The following is a 22,549-nucleotide window of genomic DNA, read 5'->3' as shown; positions in this document are numbered from 1 at the left end:
TTAATACACATGGTAACCCACTGTCCTCATCCCCCCCAGCGTCAGGACCATTAATACACCAGGTAACCCACTGTCCTCATCCCCCCCAGCACCAGGACAATTAATACACCAGGTAACGTTTAACCCACTGTCCTCGTCCCCCAGCATCAGGACCATTAATACACCTGGTAACCCACTGTCCTCGTCCCCCAGCATCAGGACCATTAATACACCAGGTAACGTTTAACCCACTGTCCTCGTCCCCCAGCGGCAGGACCATTAATACACCTGGTAACATTTAACCCACTGTCCTCGTCCCCCAGCGTCAGGACCATTAATACACCTGGTAACGTTTAACCCACTGTCCTCGTCCCCCAGCATCAGGACCATTAATACACCTGGTAACGTTTAACCCACTGTCCTCGTCCCCCAGCGTCAGGACCATTAATACACCTGGTAACGTTTAACCCACTGTCCTCGTCCCCCAGCATCAGGACCATTAATACACCAGGTAACCCACTGTCCTCGTCCCCCAGTGTCAGGACCATTAACCCATTTTGACCTGAGATCAGATTCTAAACATGTCTTCTACATCCTGACAGTTTTCTGAAAAAGCTATGTTTCTATGTCAGTCGTTCTTCGATTTTTCTAAAATAGCAGACCTACAAGCTTGTAGCGTGCCACTCGGTGGCGCGCTATGAGCTTGTAGATCTGCTATTTTTCAATAGCTAAAGCATAACATAATGCTAACACCAAAAGGGGTTCCCGCCCAAAATGGGTTAATACACCAGGTAACGGACGGAGAGACAGACAGACGTCTCTCCCCCCTCCCCCCCATGGTGCTTTGCTCCTTTGTGGGCCTCTATATGTGAGTCAATTAATTTTGTCCCACTTTGACTGCCAATTACCTGCTGTGGTATAATATACACTTCCCATCTCCATTGCCTCAAATGTTGCCCATGGAACTTGACCTTTACAGTCCTCGGCACAAAATGTTAGCCCATTTGGGACTGGCGGCCAGATTATATAGAAGATGTCTTCCAAATCATGAAAGATTCTGGAAAAAAACCTATATGTTTCTATGTCAGTGGGTTCTCAAACTATTTCATGTCAACCCCCAGAATTATATGTAATTTGCCGCCGACCCCCCCATCTGAAAATATGTTGTTTCCTCTTCCAGGGACCCCCCCTAGAAGCAAAGATATGAGTTAAGAAAACGTTAGCTGTGAAAGAATACGTATTCAAAGATCTGTGCCACAGCTAACAGCTACAGTTTCAAATGATGGTTAAATGTGGTCAAACTATTCCATGTCAAGGACCCCCAGAATTATATGTAATTTGCCGCCGACCCCCCCATCTGAAAATATGTTGTTTCCTCTTCCAGGGACCCCACCCAGAAGCAAAGATATGAGTTAAGAAAACGTTAGCTGTGAAAGAATACGTATTCAAAGATCTGTGCCACAGCTAACAGCTACAGTTTCAAATGATGGTTAAATGTGGTCAAAAGCTTCTGCGACACAAATGCGTTCCCGTCCTTAACGGCTTAATACAAAACATGCTCGTTAGGCTGTGGCACACAGAGAATAATGGGCTTCAGCTGTATACAGTGGACACGCCTGGAGACCCAGAGCACTCTAGGAGTGGAATGCCAGATTTATACTTGGTTGCGATGCTGTCGTGCACCAAAAATAGCTATTTTTGGTCGCGTGTTGTCGCGCACCAAAAATAGCTATTTTTGGTCTCGTGCTGTCGTGCACCAAAAATAGCTATTTTTGGTGCGTGGCACCAGGCTCAACTAAGTTTGAATCACCCCTATCGTATACAAATAGACAAATGGAACCATATGGACCCGTAAGGGCACTGGGAACTGACACTAAAGCCTCATTCATACCTACATCCTATACTGTGTCAGTCGCCGAAAATAACTGACTTTCCACTGAAAAGCAAAGACAAATAACAGTGTTGTTTTACTGAGCGACACAGCCATACAATGGAGGATAAAGAAGCTTTATAGAAACAATTATTCATATGGGACAGATCTGCCTCTCCCTTCACCTTCTTCTCTTCCTCTATTCCTTCCCTCCTTCCCAGTTCCCTTCCCAAAATCACCTTCCCTTTATATCTAAAATTCCATATCCCACTTCTGACACCGTCAACTAATTGCCCCTCTCTCTCTCTCTCTCTCTCTCTCTCTCTCTCTCTCTCTCTCTCTCTCTTCTTATAGGTCCACCAAGGATTCGGCCAATGAGGAACATCACCGCAATTGCAGGAAGAAACACTTTCATAAACTGCCGTGTGATTGGTTACCCGTATTACTCAATCAACTGGTACAAGGAGGGGCTTCTGTTGCCTGACAACCATCGCCAGGTGGGCTTTTTTATTATTATTTTTAGAAACGTGCTGTGCTGATCATGAAAGAAACTCTTGCATCCATATTCACATTTGACAAAATAATATCCCATCTACCAGTTTATTCGTATTGTGAGCTTTGGGTGTACAGCGAAAACAGGAGGGGGCTTTGTAGAAGAAGTGTTGTTTTTGGCAGCAAATTTCTATTTTAGTTTTAGTTTTAGTCTCTTGAATAGTTTTCACTTAGTTTTGGTCACATTTTAGTCACCTGGAATGTATTAGTCTAGTTAGTCGACTATGTCGATTGTCGACTATGTCATAAGATTTTAGTCGACTAAATCTACAGGTGATTTAGTCGACTAAAATGTGTTTTGGCGGGCCTTGATGCCGTCGTAATGGCTGATTTTACACTTATTGAAAATAGCTGATCTACAAGCTCACAATGCGTCGCAGCGCGATGCGTTGTGAGCTTGTAGATCTGCTATTTTCAACCAAGCGTAAAATTACTTGTCTTTTACTTATACTGGATCTCTTGTCCACTAGTCCCTTCCTAACATTTTACTCTAGTTTTTATCTGTTGACGAAATTGTCAATATATTTAGTCTTAGTTTTAGTCATCATAGCTTAGTTTTCATTTAGTTTCCATGTAGTTTTTGTTGGTGAAAAAAGGTAGTCGACGAACATTTTTCGTCTTGGTTTTAGTCGACGAAAACAACACTGTGTATAGAAGCCTGGGGGGATATCCTGTCAACTAGGGTTACATTTCCATGCCAACAATTATAACATCATAAAGATATGATGAAGAACAACACATGGTAATACGTCAAATACATAAAGAATGCAAGAATCATATGTAAGGTAAGAATCTAACATCCGTCTAACAGTGGAATATCTATGATATGCGTATACACTAGTGTATACATGCGTATACACTATAGAGTGCTATGTCATACAATTCTATCTACTGTATATTAAGTTGAGCCTTTGCATACGCCTGTAAGGTCGTCAAGGCTTGGGCAAGTGCTACTGTAGCCTCATCTGGGAGGCGAACCCGGGTTCCCCATTACACAGACACGTTACCAGATGACTAAAGAGCCATATGGCCCGATAGGCAAGTAGTAACGCAGCACCGTATAGTCGTCCGGCCCACCTGGAACCGCGTCCACGCGCGCCAGCCAGGAGCTAGGCTCGACTGACTGGTGGGACCTCCGCCCCAGGGAGACTGACGGAGCTGTCGACTACTAGGTTAAGGTCTGTGCCGCCCGGGAACATACTTGTAGAGGTTACCCATACACACCGCTGCCACCAATATACAGTAGCCTCACCCGGGAGGCGAACCCGGGGTCCCCATTCCACAGACACAGTATACGTTACCAGTCGACTAAAGAGCCATGGCCCGATAGGCAAGTAGTAACGCAGCACCGTATGTGCTGCGGGCTAAGAGTCTGAAGAGGAGGGTTTTCAGACTACAGCAGCAGTTTGGGATTGAGTATGCCGTTCTGATTGCAATGGGAAGTGCGTTCCATAGTTTTGGAGACAGAAGGTATAAAGAGTTTGGGACATGTGGATCGTTGTCCAAAGCTCTTTGTAATAGCTCTGCTATTTTTCAATAGCTAAAGTATAACATCACCAAAAAGGTGGTTCCCGCCAGAATGGGTTTAATAATGTCTGTCTTCTGTCTTCTGCGTGTCATCGTCCAGGTGGTGTATGAGAACGGGACGCTGAAGCTGAGTGACGTCCAGAAGGGTCTGGACGAGGGAGCGTACGTCTGCAGTGTCCTCATCCAGCCGCAGCTCTTCATCACACAGACGGTCCACGTCACGGTCAAAGGTAGGTCAGTGCGGCGGTGTTGATTTCCTCCACCAAACCAGGGGGTTCGCAACGTTTTTGGCTGGGGACCCCCCGGAAATGAGAATGAGAGAGTTGAGCCAGAAAGCAAAGCTCTCTGTCTACCAAGCAATCTTCGTTCCTACTCTCACCTATGGTCATGAAGTGTGGGTCATGACCGAAAGAATAAGGTCACGAATACAAGCAGCCGAAATTAGTTTTCTTCGACGGGTGGCTGGCATCTCCCTTAGAGATAGGGTGAGAAGTTCAGTCACACGGGAGAGACTCGGAGTAGAACCGCTGCTCCTTCGCCTGGAAAGGAGCCAGCTTAGGTGGTTTGGGCATCTGGTTAGGATGCCTCTCGGGCGTCTCCCTAGGGAGGTCCTCGACGCATGTCCCACTGGGAGGAGACCCCAGGGCGTAGATCTATAGGTCAATTGAAGCCTATTATTTAATACTACGTTTACCGCCATTACCGCCGTAGATCTGTTTCTTTCAATCGCCTGTATCTCCTATTCCTTGTCCCAGATGGCATTTTTGGTCAAAACAATGTTTCTTTGATGGCACAGAGCCGACGATGTGGACCTCTCCAGTGCCCCGGCATAGACCCATCTTGTAAACAAGGCCTGTCCGGGACCTGTTCCACTTACTAGGTTATGTTCACTTCCGGTAGTCTGGAAATGTGGCTTTTCAAAATAAGAGCTCAACTGGGAAAAATGCTGGCGTGAATTATATCCTAATTTTTCAATAAATGCTAGCGGTAAGTGTTAATAAAGTATCCAATCAATCCATAAATATCATACTTGATTTGGCTTTTGTTCTAGAGTCTAGACTAGAGGTACTAGAAACGTTTGATTTATATTGAACTCATTTTTACATTTTTCATTTTTTGTTGCTGAAAACCGATTAAATAATCTGTATTATTTTGAGACCGATATGGCATTTTTATGGCCGATATGGCCCATTCCGATTATGCTACCGATTATATTGTGCATCACTACACTACATTTCTATCTCTGGGACCCCGATTTATATTGTAAAATCACTGTTAGTTTAACTCTGAGAGTGTTCCATTTGTATAGAGTTACAGATCCATGCACTCCATTTGGTTCCTAACTATCCATCATAGCTGGGGGACCCCCTGCATGGAGCTCCCTCAATGACCCCTTGTGGGGGGGGCCTCGGACCCCACTTTGGGAACCTCTGGACTAAACCTCAACACACACAAATTAAGTCACGCGCTCTTCAAAAGGAAAATCTTCCGAGACAGATGTATATATTAATTCATATTAAATAAGGCCGTGGAAAACACATGACTCATCTTACACTGTCTGGGTGCATAATAGAGGCTTTTATAACAAGCTTGTTGCAGACAGTGCCGTGCCGGTGAGGTGAGCCATAGAAATGGACAATACAGTATATATACCGTAACTGGAGAATTACTGGATAATTTGGGGGTTGACAGCGTTTCTATTGTGGCAAAAAAAAAAAGTGGAGAGAAACGGTAAAATGGCAAAAAAAATAAAAATAAACAGGACGCTGACTGCATGGTAGGTGGGGGTGAATGAGACTGATTGAGAGCAGGAGAAAGAAAGTGAAACATGGGGAGGGGGGGGGGGGGGGGGGGGGGTAATGGAAGGTGGAAATGCTGCTAGAGAGAGCTGTATGCATTGCCTCTAACTCATTTAGACCTGAAGAAGATTCTACAAAATGTCTTCTTCTAAATCATGAAAAGCCCATGTTTCTGTGTCAGTCTTTCTCAAACATTTTCATGTCAAGGAGTCAAGGACTGCCAAAAATATATGTAATTGGCTGCCGACCCCCCATCTGAAAATATGTTGTTCCAGGGGACACCGCCCCCAGAAGCAAAGTTGAGTTAGAAACGTTCACTCTGAAAGGATATATATTCAATGATTTGCGCCTGCACTTTTTCACGATTTTTCAAAAATAGCAGACCTACAAGCTCGGAGCTTGAGCTTGTAGATCTGCTATTTTTCAACAGCTAAAGCATAACATAATGCTATAAAACACCAAAAGGGGTTCCCGCCCAGCATGGGCTAATAACCTCTGATTAAGGGGCGGAGTGCCCTATAGTGCAGCCTCTCAACCACTCAGCAATTACACACGGAGCGGAGTGCTATTGTTCCGGATTGTGTCTGTGTCGTGTGTATATATATATATATATGTGTGTGTGTGTGATGTGTGCAGGCGTACATGCACATACTGTGTGTGTGTGTGTGTGTGTGTGTGTGTGTGTGTGTGTGTGTGTGTGTGTGTGTGTGTGTGTGTGTGTGTGTGTGTGTGTGTGTGTGTGTGTGTGTGTGTGTGTGTGTGTGTGCGTGTGTGTGTGTGCACGTGCGTGCGTGCGTGGTGTATGATGTTCTGTATGTCAGCTTGTATCTTATTTGCTCTCCTCTATGTGTTTGTGTGGTGAGGCACACATGGCATGTTTGTTTTTAGGAAGTTGTCGTGCGTGCGTGTGTGTGTGTGTGTGTGTGTGTGTGTGTGTGTGTGTGTGTGTGTGTGTGTGTGTGTGTGTGTGTGTGTGTGTGTGTGTGTGTGTGTGTGTGTGTGTGTGTGTGTGTGTGTGTGTGTGTGTGTGTGTGTGTGTGTGTGTGTGTGTGTGTGTGTGTGTGTGTGTGGGTTGTGAGCATATCTGTCTGACATGTGAGGCCGCTGTTGCACAGTGGTCTTGGTGGTTTTCCTGTGTGTGTGTGTGTGTGTGTGTGTGTGTGTGTGTGTGTGTGTGTGTGTGTGTGTGTGTGTGTGTGTGTGTGTGTGTGTGTGTGTGTGTGTGTGTGTGTGTGTGTGTGTGTGTGTGTGTGTGTGTGCATGCACGTGTGTGCGCACGTGTGCGCGCGTGCGTGCGTGCGGGCGTCCTCGTCATGTCTCTGAATTAATTAGATGAATTTTAACGAGGCCCAGATTAAATCCCCCAGATGTCTCAGCTGTAACCTCCTCCCCCTCCTCCCCCCCCCCTCCCTCCCTCTCTGCCTCCACACCACCACCACCTCCACCCGTCTCCATAGCAACACCGTTCTCCCCCCCCCTGCGAATGGGGCTCTAATTAGAGCAGCTATTATGGGCTGGCTTGAGCAGGGCAGGGTGGGGTGGGGTTGGTAGGTAGGTATGGGCAGAGGGGCTGCAGTGAGGTGGGTATAGTGGGTCTGGTGAAAGCAGTGTTGTTTTTGGCAGCAGATTTCTATTTTAGTTTTTGTCATATAGTCTTTGGAATTAAACTTAGTCGACTAAATATCATAAGATTTTTTTTGTCGACTAAATCTACAGTTGATTTAGTCGACTAAAATGTATTTTGTCGGGCCTTGATGCCGTCGTAATGGCTGATTTTACACTTGCTGAAAGTAGCCGATCTACAAGCTCATAGATCTGCTATTTTCAGCATGCAACCGAGTGTAAAATGACTTGTCTTTTATTTATACTGGATCTCTTGTCCACCAGTCCCTTCCTAACATTTTACAGTTTTTATTTGTTGACGGAATTGTCAGTATATTTAGTCTTAGTTTTAGTCATCATACAGTTGGGTGCCACCGATATTGTCCCTTATCATTTGACCCATTTAGGCCTGACCTCAAAATTTTTAAAAATCATTCTAAATCCTCCAGTTTTCTGAAATAAATATTTTCACGATTTTTCAAAAATAGCAGACCTACAAGCTCGTAGCGCGCCACTCGGTGGCGCGCCACAGATCACGCAAACCTCAGCAAAAAGAAAAGGACAATATCGATGGCCTCCAACTGTAGCTTAGTTTTCATTTAGTTTCCATTTGGCTCCCGTGGTTCTGCCTCATGAGCCCCATTCAGAATGTCTTGACTCTTGTCTCATGATGGCCTCTTGCGCCAAAAATAGCCAAACTTCAAGCTCACGCGTTGTTGTGGACGACACGGCACCACGGAGCAAATTAGACATGAATTATATTTTATACATATTTCGGCGAGTGTTGCCCGACAAAAAATGACGTTTCTTTTTTGGGGGGGCGCTAGCCCCTCCTATATACAGCTGTTGTCCCCACACGTCTCAATATTTGCCATTGACAATGAAAGGAGAAATTAGGTCCTATGTCAGTCAAATATGACGTAAATTTGTGGCGACACAAACATGCCATTGACAATGAAGGGAAAATGTACATCATATACAGACGAGCAAATCGGCTAACAAATAACATCAAAAGAGCGCCCCTCACTTCACACGGGTGTGATTTATTATTATTATTATTATTTACAAATGGCACTGTTGTCACTTTAGTTTTCATATAAATGCTTCGTGGAAAGGCTCTGCATGGTCGACAGCAAAAAAAAAAAGCTAAAGCAATTCCTTGTGATCGCGTGCCAGACAGGCATGCAGACCATGCAGCGGCAGACGGACGGGGGCCGCGCGCTGCTTTAGCAATCAGCCTGTCAGCCAGAGAGACACATCCTTGAAACGGCTGCATCCGAAAAAAATTCAAATTCAAACTCTTGCCTCGTGCTCCACGCGCCCTCCCTCCCCGTCCCCCCCGCCCTCATCACTCACCGCTCCCTCTCTCTCACTCTTGTCCTCTCCATGCCCCCGAGTCTTCAAAATCTACCCGTCGACGCGTCTTCGCTGTGTGGCGTCTCCTCTTCTGATTTTCTCGTTGTTTCACGTCTCTATCTCCGTCTCGAATCCCTATCCTCACCTCTCCCTCACACCCCGACCAACCAACACTCATTTTATAAGTACGGCCCCCCCATTTTTTATTCGCCTCTATTTTACCGTCTTCATTTCCAATTGTCCCTCCGTCTCTCTCTCTTTCGTTCTGTCTCCTCTCCGTCTGTGCCCGCTGTTTCACCCTGCCGTCCCTCCTGTGCGCTCTCCCCTTTCTCATCCCTGTGTCTTCCTCTCTGGAACGGCAGCTGTTAACTTGCATATGATTTATTTTCCTCCACGATACATATTATCAGCGATGTCAAACTCATTTTAGGTCATGGGCCGGGTTGGTCAAAATGGGACTTCACGTGCATGGGCTGTATGCCATCTTGTTCAAATAACTTTATTATATACGAGTCCTCCTTGACACCAGGGTCAAAATGTCTTAATGGAAGACGTGGGAGACCACCTCCAACCATTGCAGATGCTCTGGTTATTGTCCAGTCATGTGTATTAATGTCACAGTATTATACGATTGGGAAACTAGTCAGATTGAAAAAGGTGCACTCGGTTTCACCGTCCGTCGGAGGCGACTGGAAGTGACTTGAGCCACACGGGGCACCGGTGAGCGAGCTAAATCGAGCGAGTCGCGTTGATTTCCATTTGTATATGTAAATGCGCCACGTCTCTGTACGAGTGTACGTGTGTGTGTGTGACTGTAATCCAGTCGGTCGGACCCACAGTTGTCCAGAACCGCCACAAAAGGCCTCTGCCCGGGCTCTGGACATGGTCTCTGCCCAGGCTCCATATATGGAGCTGGTCAGAGACCAGCTCCATATATGCAGCTCCATATATTGCACTCTCCACACACACACAGACAGACAGACAGACAGACAGACAGACAGACAGACAGACAGACAGACAGACAGACAGACAGACAGACAGACAGACAGACAGACAGACAGACAGACAGACAGACAGACAGACAGACAGACAGACAGACAGACAGATCTCCATGCGAGACACAGACAGACAGTTAACATGGGTGGTATGACAACAGGTATTGCATGATAGATCTCCATATACAGTATTTGGGCACAAAAGGGACAGACGGATAGTTAAAATGGGTGCTCTATGTCAATGGGTATTATTACGTTCCCAAGTTGCATCGTTCCCAAGTGTGTTCAAAGACAATGTCCATCTAGTTGCCAGATAATCACTGTTGTTTACTTATATTATATATGATTTATATCCCTTAAAAATCCTCCACTACAGTGGCGTAACTAGACGACACTGGGCCCTGACGCAGGCTGATCAGCGAGTGCCCCCATCCAACCCCCCCCACCCCGCGCGATCGAAATATCCCATACAGACTGACAGTTTTTTGCTTATAAACAGCGCAGTTGTGACGCCATAATGAACCAATATCGTCCATGTATCGTGTCGGGCCGGAACATCCGTCAGATGTTTTTCCACCGGATACGATATTTTTTTCAACCAATCACAGCACTTGTTTCATTCACGGAGATGTAAACAGATTTGTAAAGCGTCAACGTCATTTCCTTGAGCGGTACTTCCGCCAAAATCCTGCAACTTCCTGCAACTTAAATAAAATATTGAATTGTGATTAATCGCATGATTGTCCATTGTTAATCGCAAATGAATCACATATTTTTTATCCATTCTAAATATACCTTAAATCAGTGGTTTTCAACCCTTTTCATATCAATATTTATTCTGCATTTGAGCCACGGGCCGCCATTTGATGAGATGTAGCCTTACAGACCCAAACTAAAGAATATGTCCACATTTCCATGCTGTATTGATGTTGGTAAATTAACTTAAGTAATGCAGATGTTTAACAATAATTCAACTGTTGAGAGTGTAAAATGGGACCATGGTATAATTTTACACGCTCAAGATTTAAAAATCTACAAGCGTCCATTTGGTCTCCATCATTTAGCTGGGGATCACCTGGAACCCCCTATATATATAACTTTGATGAGTTTGCTTTGTTTTAAAACATAATATAAGGTTTTCTTCATTTCCTGATTCCTAATTGGAGTTAGCTGGTTTCTGCCTGACAGCTGCTATACTAGTCTGGTCATTCTCCACATACCATTTGCTGTGTATTGATACAGATGTTGTATTTAATTTAAAATGTCTTTACTTTTCATGCTTGGCACACTTTATAGTTGCACTTTATTCCTTATACTTACTAGCCTTATATTACCCACTTGTATTATCCCTAATTTTCATTAGATATGTTGGACATCATCGTTAGAACAGAACATCTTGCACGAGTATCTGACGAACACCAAACCTCTTGAATATTGAACATTGACTCTCTTCGCAGTTCCGCCGCTGATTCAGCCGTTCGACTTTCCGCCGACCTCCATCGGCAAGCTGATGTACATCGCCTGCGTGGTGTCCTCCGGAGACATGCCCATACGCATCACGTGGCGCAAGGACGGCCAGGAGATCGTGGCCTCCTCTGGCATCAACATCGACACCAAGGAATTCATGAGCTCCCTGCAGATCTCCAAGGTCTCCCTCAAGCACAACGGAAACTACACCTGCATCGCCAGCAACGACGCTGCCACCGTCAGCTCTGAGAGGCAGCTCACCGTCACAGGTACGAGGGCTGGGTTTGAGAGAGGCAGCTCACCGTCACAGGTACGAGGGCTGGGTTTGAGAGGGACAGCTCACCGTCACAGTTACGAGGGCTGGGTTTGAGAGAGGCAGCTCACCGTCACAGGTACGAGGGCTGGGTTCTAGAGAGGCAGCTCACCGTCACAGTTACGAGGGCTGGGTTTGAGAGAGGCAGCTCACCGTCACAGTTACGAGGGCTGGGTTTGAGAGAGACAGCTCACCGTCACAGGTACGAGGGCTGGGTTCTAGAGAGGCAGCTCACCGTCACAGTTACGAGGGCTGGGTTTGAGAGAGGCAGCTCACCGTCACAGTTACGAGGGCTGGGTTTGAGAGAGACAGCTCACCGTCACAGGTACGAGGGCTGGGTTTGAGAGAGGCAGCTCACCGTCACAGGTACGAGGGCTGGGTTTGAGAGAGACAGCTCACCGTCACAGGTACGAGGGCTGGGTTTGAGAGAGACAGCTCACCGTCACAGGTACGAGGGCTGGGTTTGAGAGAGACAGCTCACCGTCACAGGTACGAGGGCTGGGTTTGAGAGAGACAGCTCACCGTCACAGGTACGAGGGCTGGGTTCTAGAGAGGCAGCTCACCGTCACAGTTACGAGGGCTGGGTTTGAGAGAGACAGCTCACCGTCACAGGTACGAGGGCTGGGTTTGAGAGAGGCAGCTCACCGTCACAGGTACGAGGGCTGGGTTTGAGAGAGACAGCTCACCGTCACAGGTACGAGGGCTGGGTTTGAGAGAGACAGCTCACCGTCACAGGTACGAGGGCTGGGTTTGAGAGAGACAGCTCACCGTCACAGGTACGAGGGCTGGGTTTGAGAGAGACAGCTCACCGTCACAGGTACGAGGGCTGGGTTTGAGAGAGACAGCTCACCGTCACAGGTACGAGGGCTGGGTTTGAGAGAGACAGCTCACCGTCACAGGTACGAGGGCTGGGTTTGAGAGAGGCAGCTCACCGTCACAGGTACGAGGGCTGGGTTTGAGAGAGACAGCTCACCGTCACAGGTACGAGGGCTGGGTTTGAGAGAGGCATCTCACCGTCACAGGTACGAGGGCTGGGTTTGAGAGAGGCAGCTCACCGTCACAGGTACGAGGGCTGGGTTTGAGAGAGACAGCTCACCATCACAGGTGGTTACAGGGGCTGGGTTTGAGAGAGACACCCCAACGTCACAGGTGGTTACAGGGGCTGGGTTTGAGAGAGGCAGCTCACCGTCACAGGTACGAGGGCTGGGTTTGAGAGAGACAGCTCACCGTCACAGGTACGAGGGCTGGGTTTGAGAGAGGCAGCTCACCGTCACAGGTGCGAGGGCTGGGTTTGAGAGAGACAGCTCACCGTCACAGGTGGTTACAGGGGCTGGGTTTGAGAGAGGCAGCTCACCGTCACAGGTGGTTACAGGGGCTGGGTTTGAGAGAGGCAGCTCACCGTCACAGGTACGAGGGCTGGGTTTGAGAAAGACAGCTCACCGTCACAGGTGGTTACAGGGGCTGGGTTTGAGAGAGACAGCTCACCGTCACAGGTGGTTACAGGGGCTGGGTTTGAGAGAGGCAGCTCACCGTCACAGGTGGTTACAGGGGCTGGGTTTGAGAGAGGCAGCTCACCGTCACAGGTACGAGGGCTGGGTTTGAGAAAGACAGCTCACCGTCACAGGTGGTTACAGGGGCTGGGTTTGAGAGAGACAGCTCACCGTCACAGGTGGTTACAGGGGCTGGGTTTGAGAGAGGCAGCTCACCGTCACAGGTTGTTACCGGGGCTGGGTTTGAGAGAGACAGCTCACCGTCACAGGTTGTTACGGGGGCTGGGTTTGAGAGAGGCAGCTCACCGTCACAGGTGCGAGGGCTGGGTTTGAGAGAGGCAGCTCACCGTCACAGGTGGTTACAGGGGCTGGGTTTGAGAGAGGCAGCTCACCGTCACAGGTACAGGGGCTGGGAGGGACAGTGGAACAAGTATTGAATTTACCTCCCCGCCAAGGACGAGTATACCCGTCCTATAATGTTTTATATTGACTAATAAAGTAGGTTGCTATGCGAGTAATCAGGCAATGACCCGGAAACAAGATCCACCGTCCACATCCACTTGTTGCCATTTTTTTTCAAATGCTTTTATTCGCTGATTCTTTTTCCCAGATCCCGATTCTAGCTTCATTCACGACCGATACAGCGTCAGATCAGGGTTACAAAATGTATGTTTCGAGTTTATTTAAATCACGAGAGGTTTTACATAGACGTTTTTGACTTCCGGGTTCACGACCTGGAGTAATTTTCGCCCTAAAACAAAAGTCCAGAATGGAAAGACGTCAGCAGTGGGTGAAGGAATTCATGAATTAATAACTAGTAAATGTATCAGTACCACAATCTAGAAATCCTCAGTTATACAATTACATTTTTGAGTGGTGTAAACCACTCCTACAACTGGCTTTGTTAGTTTGTCTGTTCGTACCAAAAAATGAGCATGGTTGCTATGGTCACCCAGTTCACACGGGTGTGATTTCATTACGTCAGACATTACGTCAGACCACAGCTGATCAGTCTATATAAGACCTTACACCACTCAGTTCACACGGGTGTGATTTTTTTTTAATGAATTGAGTACAAAGGTATTGGCATCAAAATAGACTCAAAGTACCAAAAGTAAAAGTATGCTCATTATGCAGAATGTCCCATTTCACAAGTTCAATTTGTATATTCTTAAAGTGGTTAATTAGTTAGGTTATGTTTTGTAATTATGATCAAAATCTACAAAATAACTAGTAGTAACTAAAGTTTTCAAATAATAAAGTGGAGTAAAAGTACAATATTTGCCTGTGAGATGTAGTGGAGTAGAGTTTTAAAAAAGTTTTAAAAAATCACACCCGTGTGAAGTGAGGGGCGCTTTAATCAATTATTTACACCAACCTTGAAACATACCTTAGTTACGCCACCAAGAATGGTAGCCCCTTATTGGCCAAGGGTTTCCACCGACATACTGACAGCCCATTTGTTCAGACACATAGGACGTAAATTCATTGTCAATGGCATTTCATGTTTGTGTTAAGACAGAATCTACACTATAGCTGTTTATAGGAGGGGCTGGCACCCCTCAAAAATCACACCTGTGTGAAGTGAGAGGCACTCTTATCATCGGACGTCGATTTGCTCGTCCACATATGATGTACATTTTCCATTCATTGTCAATGGGAATTTAATCTTTGTGTAGGACAAAAATGCGCGCGTGCGAGAGAGAGAGGGAGAGAGAGAGAGATGCATTACGGCTGACTTATGGGAGCAGTCAATACATCAGGTGACAGTATCGAAGTTCCAATTTGGGCGCAGAAAAATGCAATTTACTCCCAGCTGAGGATGTTTTGATTGAAATGGATTGCACCGCGTCGACAACATTAACCCCATTTGTGATTGAGGCGAGGGTTTGGGAAAGTGAGTTTCTTGTCCTCTGCTAAAGATGTATTGCATGCTTTATTATAACCACATGCAATGTGTGTGTCTCTCTCTCTCTCTCTCTCTCTCTCTCTCTCTCTCTCTCTCTCTCTCTCTCTCTCTTCTCTCTCAGTGCCTCCACGGTGGGTGGTGCAGCCCAACAACCAGGACGGGATCTACGGGAAGGCAGGAGTCCTGAACTGCTCCGTGGACGGCTACCCGCCTCCCAAGGTCATGTGGAAGCATGCCAAAGGTGCACTAGGTAGGGGAGCCATCTTTTACTCTGATGTGTAGTACAGTATACACACAGTGTACCGTACGTCCACCACGTCCTTCTGTCTGTCTGTCTGTCTGTCTGTCTGTCTGTCTGTCTGTCTGTCTGTCTGTCTGTCTGTCTGTCTGTCTGTCTGTCTGTCTGCCTGTCTGTCTGTCTGTCTGTCTGTCTGTCTGTCTGTCTGTCTGTCTGTCTGTTCGTCCACTGTCGCATTTTATTATGATCATGATAAAAGTTTGGTCTTTTCCCCGTTTTAATCACTCAGCCTATTTTATGCTTTAGGGGGAAATAAAGTGACACTAGTCGATGTGCAACGTCACGATGTGTTGACTGGTGAAGTGCTGTCAGCGTGTAGCTCTGATATTTTTCAACATACATTGCTATTCCCGGCACAATACGATATATCGTCACAATAGCGACGGAGCTTATGCAAAAAAATATATATATATATTTTGCCGTCTTGCCAGTTGCTGGTATAGGGAACCCGCAGCAGTACCACCCAGTGCCTCTGACGGGCCGGATCCAGATCATGGCCAACGGCTCTCTGCAGATCAGACACGTTCTGGAGGAGGACCGCGGCTTCTACCTGTGTCAGGCTTCCAACGGCGTGGGCTCTGACATCAGCAAGAGCATGGTGCTCACCGTCAAGAGTGAGTACACACACGCACACACATGCACTCACATGCACACAGACACATATAGGCTACACACACAGACATGCACACACGCACGGCACACACACACATGCACACACATCACGACTTTCTGACCAGAAGTAATTTAACAACGCTCTGCTATAGTCACTTCATCAGATGACACACACGTTCTCTGACACTCTCTGGGATGAAGCAACGAGCACAGCCCACACGGGGCACGCACGCACGCACGCACGCACGCACGCACGCACGCACGCACGCACGCACGCACGCACGCACGCACGCACGCCGCTGATGGATCGGCAGAGTGAAGGTAGAGAGAGAGAGAGAGAGAGAGAGAGAGAGAGAGATCAATTGATCCCTTGGCTCTTGGGATCTGTCTACACACTATCAAAAACACTTTGAGCTTAATCATTATCTGCAATCAATCTCTTTGCCCTGCCCCTTTGTAACTCCCTCAGCAACCGTGTAAACACACGTGCATGTTTACACACACACACACACACACACACACACACACACACACACACACACACACACACACACACACACACACACACACACGGACGGACGCACACACGGACGCACACACATGTGCACGCACGCGCGCACACACACACAGGGAGGACAACCCGTGTAGGTCATAGAGAGAGGCAGCGTGTATACTCTAGTCTAAAGCACTGTTTCCCTGAACAGTGGATCGGAACGGAACCATGTGTGGGTCATGGACCACACACACACACACACACACACACACACCCACACACACACACACACACACACACACACACACACACACACACACACACACACACACACACACACACACACACACTGATGTGGGACAGTTTGGTTGTGATTGTCAACAGCTCTGGTAAGAATGTCGGTGCGCTAAAATGCACTAATATTAGCCTATGCGAGTTTGCAACCCTCCGCTGGGCTGTCTGGAGAGGCGGGGTGCAGTCGCTCATAAAGAGCAGTCTCATGTCATGTTGAAGCATATAATATTGCAGAGAACACACTATGGGTCCGGATCTATATCGGATCGGATCGGATCAGAGCCGTTTTGGTCGGACCGGGTCCGACCAAACAGTCAAATCCTCCTCGGCTCCGTTTCGGACCGGATCCAATCCTTTCGGGGCCGTTTCCGGGCAAATTAGAATGTTTCTCGGATCCGTAACGGTTAGGTTCAGATATCACTGGTCCCGTTTCGGACCGGGAACAATGTTATGGACCCGTGCTGTCCTCTACTCTAAAGCCTTTATTGAGTGGTGCAGCCACTCCATTGTGGAGCTATGGCTGTCCCTGGCTGGCTGGGTCCCTGGCTGGGTCCCTGGCTGGGTCCCTGGCTGGGTCCCTGGCTGGGTCCCTGGCTGGCTGGGTCCCTGGCTGGGTCCCTGGCTGGGTCCCTGGCTGGGTCCCTGGCTGGGTCCCTGGCTGGGTCCCTGGCTGGGTCCCTGGCTGGGTCCCTGGCTGTGTCCCTGGCTGGGTCCCTGGCTGGGTCCCTGGCTGGGTTCCTGGCTGGCTGGGTCCCTGGCTGGGTCCCTTTCTGTGTCCCTGGCTGTGTCCCTGGCTGGGTCCCTGGCTGGGTTCCTGGCTGGCTGGGTCCCTGGCTGGGTCCCTTTCTGGGTCCCTGGCTGGGTCCCTGGCTGGGTTCCTTTCTGGTTCCCTGGCTGGGTCCCTGGCTGGGTCCTGCTGGGTCCCTGGCTGGCTGGGTCCCTGGCTGGCTGGGTCCCTGGCTGGCTGGGTCCCTGGCTAGCTGGGTCCCTGGGTCCCTGGCTGGGTCCCTGACTGGCTGGGTCCCTGGCTGGGTCCCTGGCTGGCTGTGTCCCTGGCTGGGTCCCTGGCTGGGTCCCTGGCTGGCTGTGTCCCTGGCTGGGTCACTGGCTGGCTGTGTCCCTGGTTGGCTGGGTCCCTGGCTGGGTCCCTGGGTCCCTGGCTAGCTGGATCCCTGGTTGGCTGTGTCCCTGGCTGGGTCCCTGGTTGGCTGTGTCCCTGGCTGGGTCCCTGGTTGGCTGGGTTCCTGGGTCCCTGGCTGACTGGGTCCCTGGCTGGGTCCCTGGGTCCCTGGCTGGCTGGCTGGCTGGGTCTGTCCGAAGACGAAAATAGCGTTTGGTTGGTTTCACCACCAAGTGTCACTGTTGCGCAGCCTAACACACACTCACATATTAACTGTATATATATGATGATTTCTGGTGTGACAGTAAAGTACAGTACAGTACAGTGACAGTGTAGTACAGTACATACATAGTACAGTAATTTCTCGCCGGTACTGGTCCGGCCACCTGGGCGCGTTCCTGGGGATCTGGATGTTCCGGGGACCCCCTGGTGACCCCCGGGGACACCCACACGGTAACTCTGTCATTTCTTGACCGTTTCGGACACGTGGCGGCTCGCCGGAACCGGACCGGCATGCACCCTGCATGGGCGTGTTCCTGTGGGTCCCCCCCCCCCCCCGGGGACCCCCACGGAGTTGCACCACTGTATATATTACGCACTTCGTGTCTCAACAGTGCAAGCTCGTAGATCTGCCATTCATCCTCAGTGTAGCACTCTCTCAAGTGACCATCTGGTAAGATAATGGGGGAGAAAAGGGGGTACAAAGTACACAGGACCCACTAGTTCCAACACTCTATACCCCTGCGTTGCTCTCTCTCTCTCTCTCTCTCTCTCTCTCTCTCTCTCTCTGGTGTTAGTGTTATTGATTGGACCGTTCCTCTCCTCTGCCTTCCTCAGTTCTGTCTGTTTCGCTCAGCGGAGAGAGAGCGTGAGGAGAGGAGGAAAAAGGAGGAGGAGGAGGAGGAGGGCTAGATGAATAAGTGATGAAAACAAAACAGCGGAACCCTCCACAGATCGATACTGTGTGTGTGTGTGTGTGTGTGTGTGTGTGTGTGTGTGTGTGTGTGTGTGTGTGTGTGTGTGTGTGTGTGTGTGTGTGTGTGTGTGTGTGTGTGTGTGTGTGTGTGTGTGTGTGTGTGTGTGTGCGTGCGTGCGTGCGTGCGTGCGTGCGTGCGTGCGTGCGTGCGTGCGTGCGTGCGTGCGTGCGTGCGTGCGTGCGTGCGTGCGTGCGTGCGTGCGTGCGTGCGTGCGTGCGTGCGTGCGTGCGTGCGTGCGTGCGGTGCGTGCGTGCGTGCGTGCGTGCGTGCGTGCGTGCGTGCGTGCGTGCGTGCGTGCGTGCGTGCGTGCGTCGGAGCCAGGCGTCGGACTGATTCAGAGTAGAGAGTGTGTGTGAGAGGTATAGAGTGCATCTTCCTCACCTGGACGCTGGCGTTAACTATTGGAGAACGAGAGAGGTACTTCATTGATTTCCCCTCATTGACCATTGCTCTTCATTACTCTAATGTCAGTGGAAAGCCACGTTCTCCCGGCAGCACCGCTGTTCCACCAACAGCTCTGCTCTCCCTCTCTCTCTCTCTCTCCCTCATGATCCCACCCTGTCCTCCTCTGCCTCCAGACGCTCGCCTCTCCTCCCCTCCGATCGCTCTATAGTCCAGTCCACTTAAAGCGAGTCCGAGTCAAGACCAAGTGTGAGTCGAGTCTGAGACTATAGATTTCTTTTAGGTATACAGAAAACAGAGCAGGCATGGTGCGTCAGCTATGACTCTGTTACTTGTCAAGAAATCTCTCTGTAAGCGCCAGACTGATGTTAATGTGAATGTGATCCTCATAATATGGGGTATAATACCTAGGCATAATATACCTATACATATGCCTACAATGCAATCATATTATGATTGCATTGTAGTGATTTGCTCGAGTGGACTCGGTGAGTCCCGAGTGCCTTTGTCTGAGGACTGAGTCAAATTACGCGCGAGACGAGACCGAGTAAACAAAAAACATGGACTTGAAAACCAGACTCGAGACCGAGACCCGACTCGAGTACTACAACACATTCTTCTATTCCGCCATCCAACCTTCTGCTCCCTCGCCTCTCTCCTGCTCTCCACCTCCACTCACCTCCTCTCCTCTCCCCTCGCTCCTCTAGTCCCGGCGATGATCACCAGCCACCCCAACACCACCATGGCCAAGAAGGGCCACGTGAAGGAGCTGAACTGCACGGCGCGGGGGGAGTGGCCCATCATCATCCGCTGGGAGCGGGGCGACACGGTCATCGACCCCGACCGCAACCCCCGCTACTCCATCACCACCAGCCCCAACGAGAAGACGGACGAAGTGCTGTCCACGCTCAGGGTATACGACCACATATCGCTATATAGCCTGGAGTCACGTTGCGTTAATAAAGAGAGGCTATAGTGCCTCCCCCTGGCCAGCCGGGGCGCCTGGTGGAGGGGAAAAGGAACTGGTTGGAATAACGCACGTGTTCCTTTCCTTCCACGCGCTATACATCCAACCGGCAAAACTCCCCCCAATTCTCCTCTATTTCTGTTGTATTTCACATTGAGACGATGAGAGCTTGGACTCCATGGTCCCATAGTGGCCTCCATTATACTTTGTTCTACAATGCTAAACAACAAACTGCTGAAATTCATTCAAAAGGCTGCCGTTCCCTTTCACCATCAGTCGTTTCAGCGACTGAAGTGTGTAGCCAGTCAGTGACAAAAACCTTCCCCCAAGGTCCTGTTTGGTATACCGTATACCAGGGCTCTGCAACCTTTTTTTAAGTGCCATGTTTTTATTTTATAGATTGTCAGTGTGCCATATCAACATTCATTAATTGTAATGACACCACGTGAAAAAATCCAGCATATTTTGATGTCCACGAATATAAAGTTTTTACTTCTTTTTTTAAATATTTTCTTTCACGTTGTTATAATGATCATTAGACTCAGGGAAATAACAGAGTTCAGTTTTAATGAAAGTAGAATGCAGGATGTAATTTACACACAAATGTGAGGGACTTAATTTATTTGACTGCATTTTTTTAAATAGTTGATTTAAAACCAAAAATACTCTCTCACACACTTGCCAGTGTGCCAGTGATCACCCTCCTTTGTGCCAATGTTGGCACTGGTGCCTAAGGTCGCCACCCCTGGAGTAGACCACTGGTGCCTAAGGTCGCCACCCCTGGAGTAGACCACTGGTGCCTAAGGTCGCCACCCCTGGAGTAGACCACTGGTGCCTAAGGTCGCCACCCCTGGAGTAGACCACTGGTGCCTAAGGTCGCCACCCCTGGAGTAGACCACTGGTGCCTAAGGTCGCCTACCCCTGGAGTAGACCACTGGTGCCTAAGGTCGCCTACCCCTGGAGTAGACCACTGGTGCCTAAGGTCGCCTACCCCTGGAGTAGACCACTGGTGCCTAAGGTTGCCTACCCCTGGAGTAGACCACTGGTGCCTATGGTCGCCTACCCCTGGAGTAGACCACTGGTGCCTAAGGTCGCCGACCCCTGGAGTAGACCACTGGTGCCTAAGGTCGCCTACCCCTGGAGTAGACCACTGGTGCCTAAGGTCGCCTACCCCTGGAGTAGACCACTGGTGCCTAAGGTCGCCTACCCCTGGAGTAGACCACTGGTGCCTAAGGTCGCCTACCCCTGGTCTACACTGGTGCCTAAGGTCGCCTACCCCTGGTCTACACTGGTGCCTAAGGTCGCCTACCCCTGGAGTAGACCACTGGTGCCTAAGGTCGCCTACCCCTGGAGTAGACCACTGGTGCCTAAGGTCGCCTACCCCTGGTCTACACTGGTGCCTAAGGTCGCCTACCCCTGGTCTACACTGGTGCCTAAGGTCGCCTACCCCTGGTCTACACTGGTGCCTAAGGTCGCCTACCCCTGCCGTATACTATGAGTCCCACGTACGCTATTCAGCAGGTACCACAAAAGACTCGCTAGTTGTAATAGTGCAACAAATGTACCAACAGGTCTGGTATCATTGCAATCAAAAAGAGCTCTTAGGGCCCGGACGGTTAGCTCAACCGTCTGGGCACCTATAGGCTGCTAGGCCAGCCTGACGGCGTGCCGCGGGTTCGACTCCCGATCCCGACGGCCCTTGCCGCGTGTCACCCCCCCCCCCCCCCATCTCTCTCCCCATTTCATGTCAGTCTACTTTCAACCAATCAATAGGGCAGAAATAGCCAAAAAAATATATATATATCTAAAAAAGGAGCTCTTAGATTGTGAGTCAAATTCAAACGAGATGGAAAAGATTTGACTAGATGTATGTTCAAGGAGACAAGGACAGTGGCCTTATAGTATCATTATATACAACATATTTTACTATACTTTTTCCCCCTTCTAAATATCTGTCTATATGACTTTCTCTGTCGCTGTCGCTGTCTCTCTCTCTCTCTCTCTCTCTCTCTCTCTCTCTCTCTCTCTCTCTCTCTCTCTCGTCTCCAGCTGAAGCCAGCAGAACGCGGGGATTCCGTGTTCTTTTCTTGCCATGCTATCAACTCCTATGGAGAGGGACGAGGCCTTATTCAGCTCACTGTGCAAGGTAAGCCGCTTTCACAGAAACACGTTTAGGAACTTCCACACCTTGCTTTATAGGACATCTTATAGGTGCCACTGCGGAGTGACACTTAATTGCTGTCCATTACGCATGTCTCACCACCTATTCCCTCCCTTTCCCCCCCCCCCTACTCATACCAGAGCCCCCAGACCCTCCAGAGCTGGAGGTGAGAGAGGTGAAAGATCGCAGCATGAACCTGCGCTGGACACAGCGCTTTGACGGCAATAGCATCATCACCTCCTATGACATTGAATATAAGAACAAGACGGGTACGTATATACTGCACACTGGTACTTACAGTACATATACACATACTGTTACAGGACAGGTACTAGTCCCGTAGAGAAGTACGTATACTGTGTAGGG

The 22,549-nt window shown here is 49.0% G+C and overlaps 1 protein-coding gene across 3 annotated transcripts in view; it reads left to right on the top strand.

Annotated features, from left to right (window-relative positions):
- dscaml1 (Down syndrome cell adhesion molecule like 1) overlaps window positions 1–22,549 on the top strand; it is a gene marked incomplete at its 3' end in the record, with an annotated part of 193,388 nt that overhangs the window by 93,637 nt on the left and 77,202 nt on the right. Inside the window, exons 8-15 of one of the 3 annotated variants that reach the window (XM_079514495.1) lie at window positions 2,204–2,346; window positions 4,029–4,158; window positions 11,138–11,416; window positions 14,981–15,100; window positions 15,589–15,771; window positions 19,763–19,968; window positions 22,072–22,168; window positions 22,324–22,452. In XM_079514495.1, the coding sequence (XP_079370621.1) occupies window positions 2,204–2,346; window positions 4,029–4,158; window positions 11,138–11,416; window positions 14,981–15,100; window positions 15,589–15,771; window positions 19,763–19,968; window positions 22,072–22,168; window positions 22,324–22,452 (1,287 nt within the window). Of the gene's footprint in view, window positions 1–2,203; window positions 2,347–4,028; window positions 4,159–11,137; window positions 11,417–14,980; window positions 15,110–15,588; window positions 15,772–19,762; window positions 19,969–22,071; window positions 22,169–22,323; window positions 22,453–22,549 lie in introns of all 3 variants that reach the window. The other 2 variants (XM_079514496.1, XM_079514494.1) reach the window with 2 other exon arrangements.

Source organism: Electrona antarctica (assembly GCF_951216825.1).
Source record: "Electrona antarctica genome assembly, chromosome: 11".
Lineage (NCBI taxonomy): Eukaryota > Metazoa > Chordata > Actinopteri > Myctophiformes > Myctophidae > Electrona > Electrona antarctica.
The sequence above is the reverse complement of the archived record's forward strand: the minus strand, read 5'-3'. Positions and strand labels throughout refer to the sequence as shown.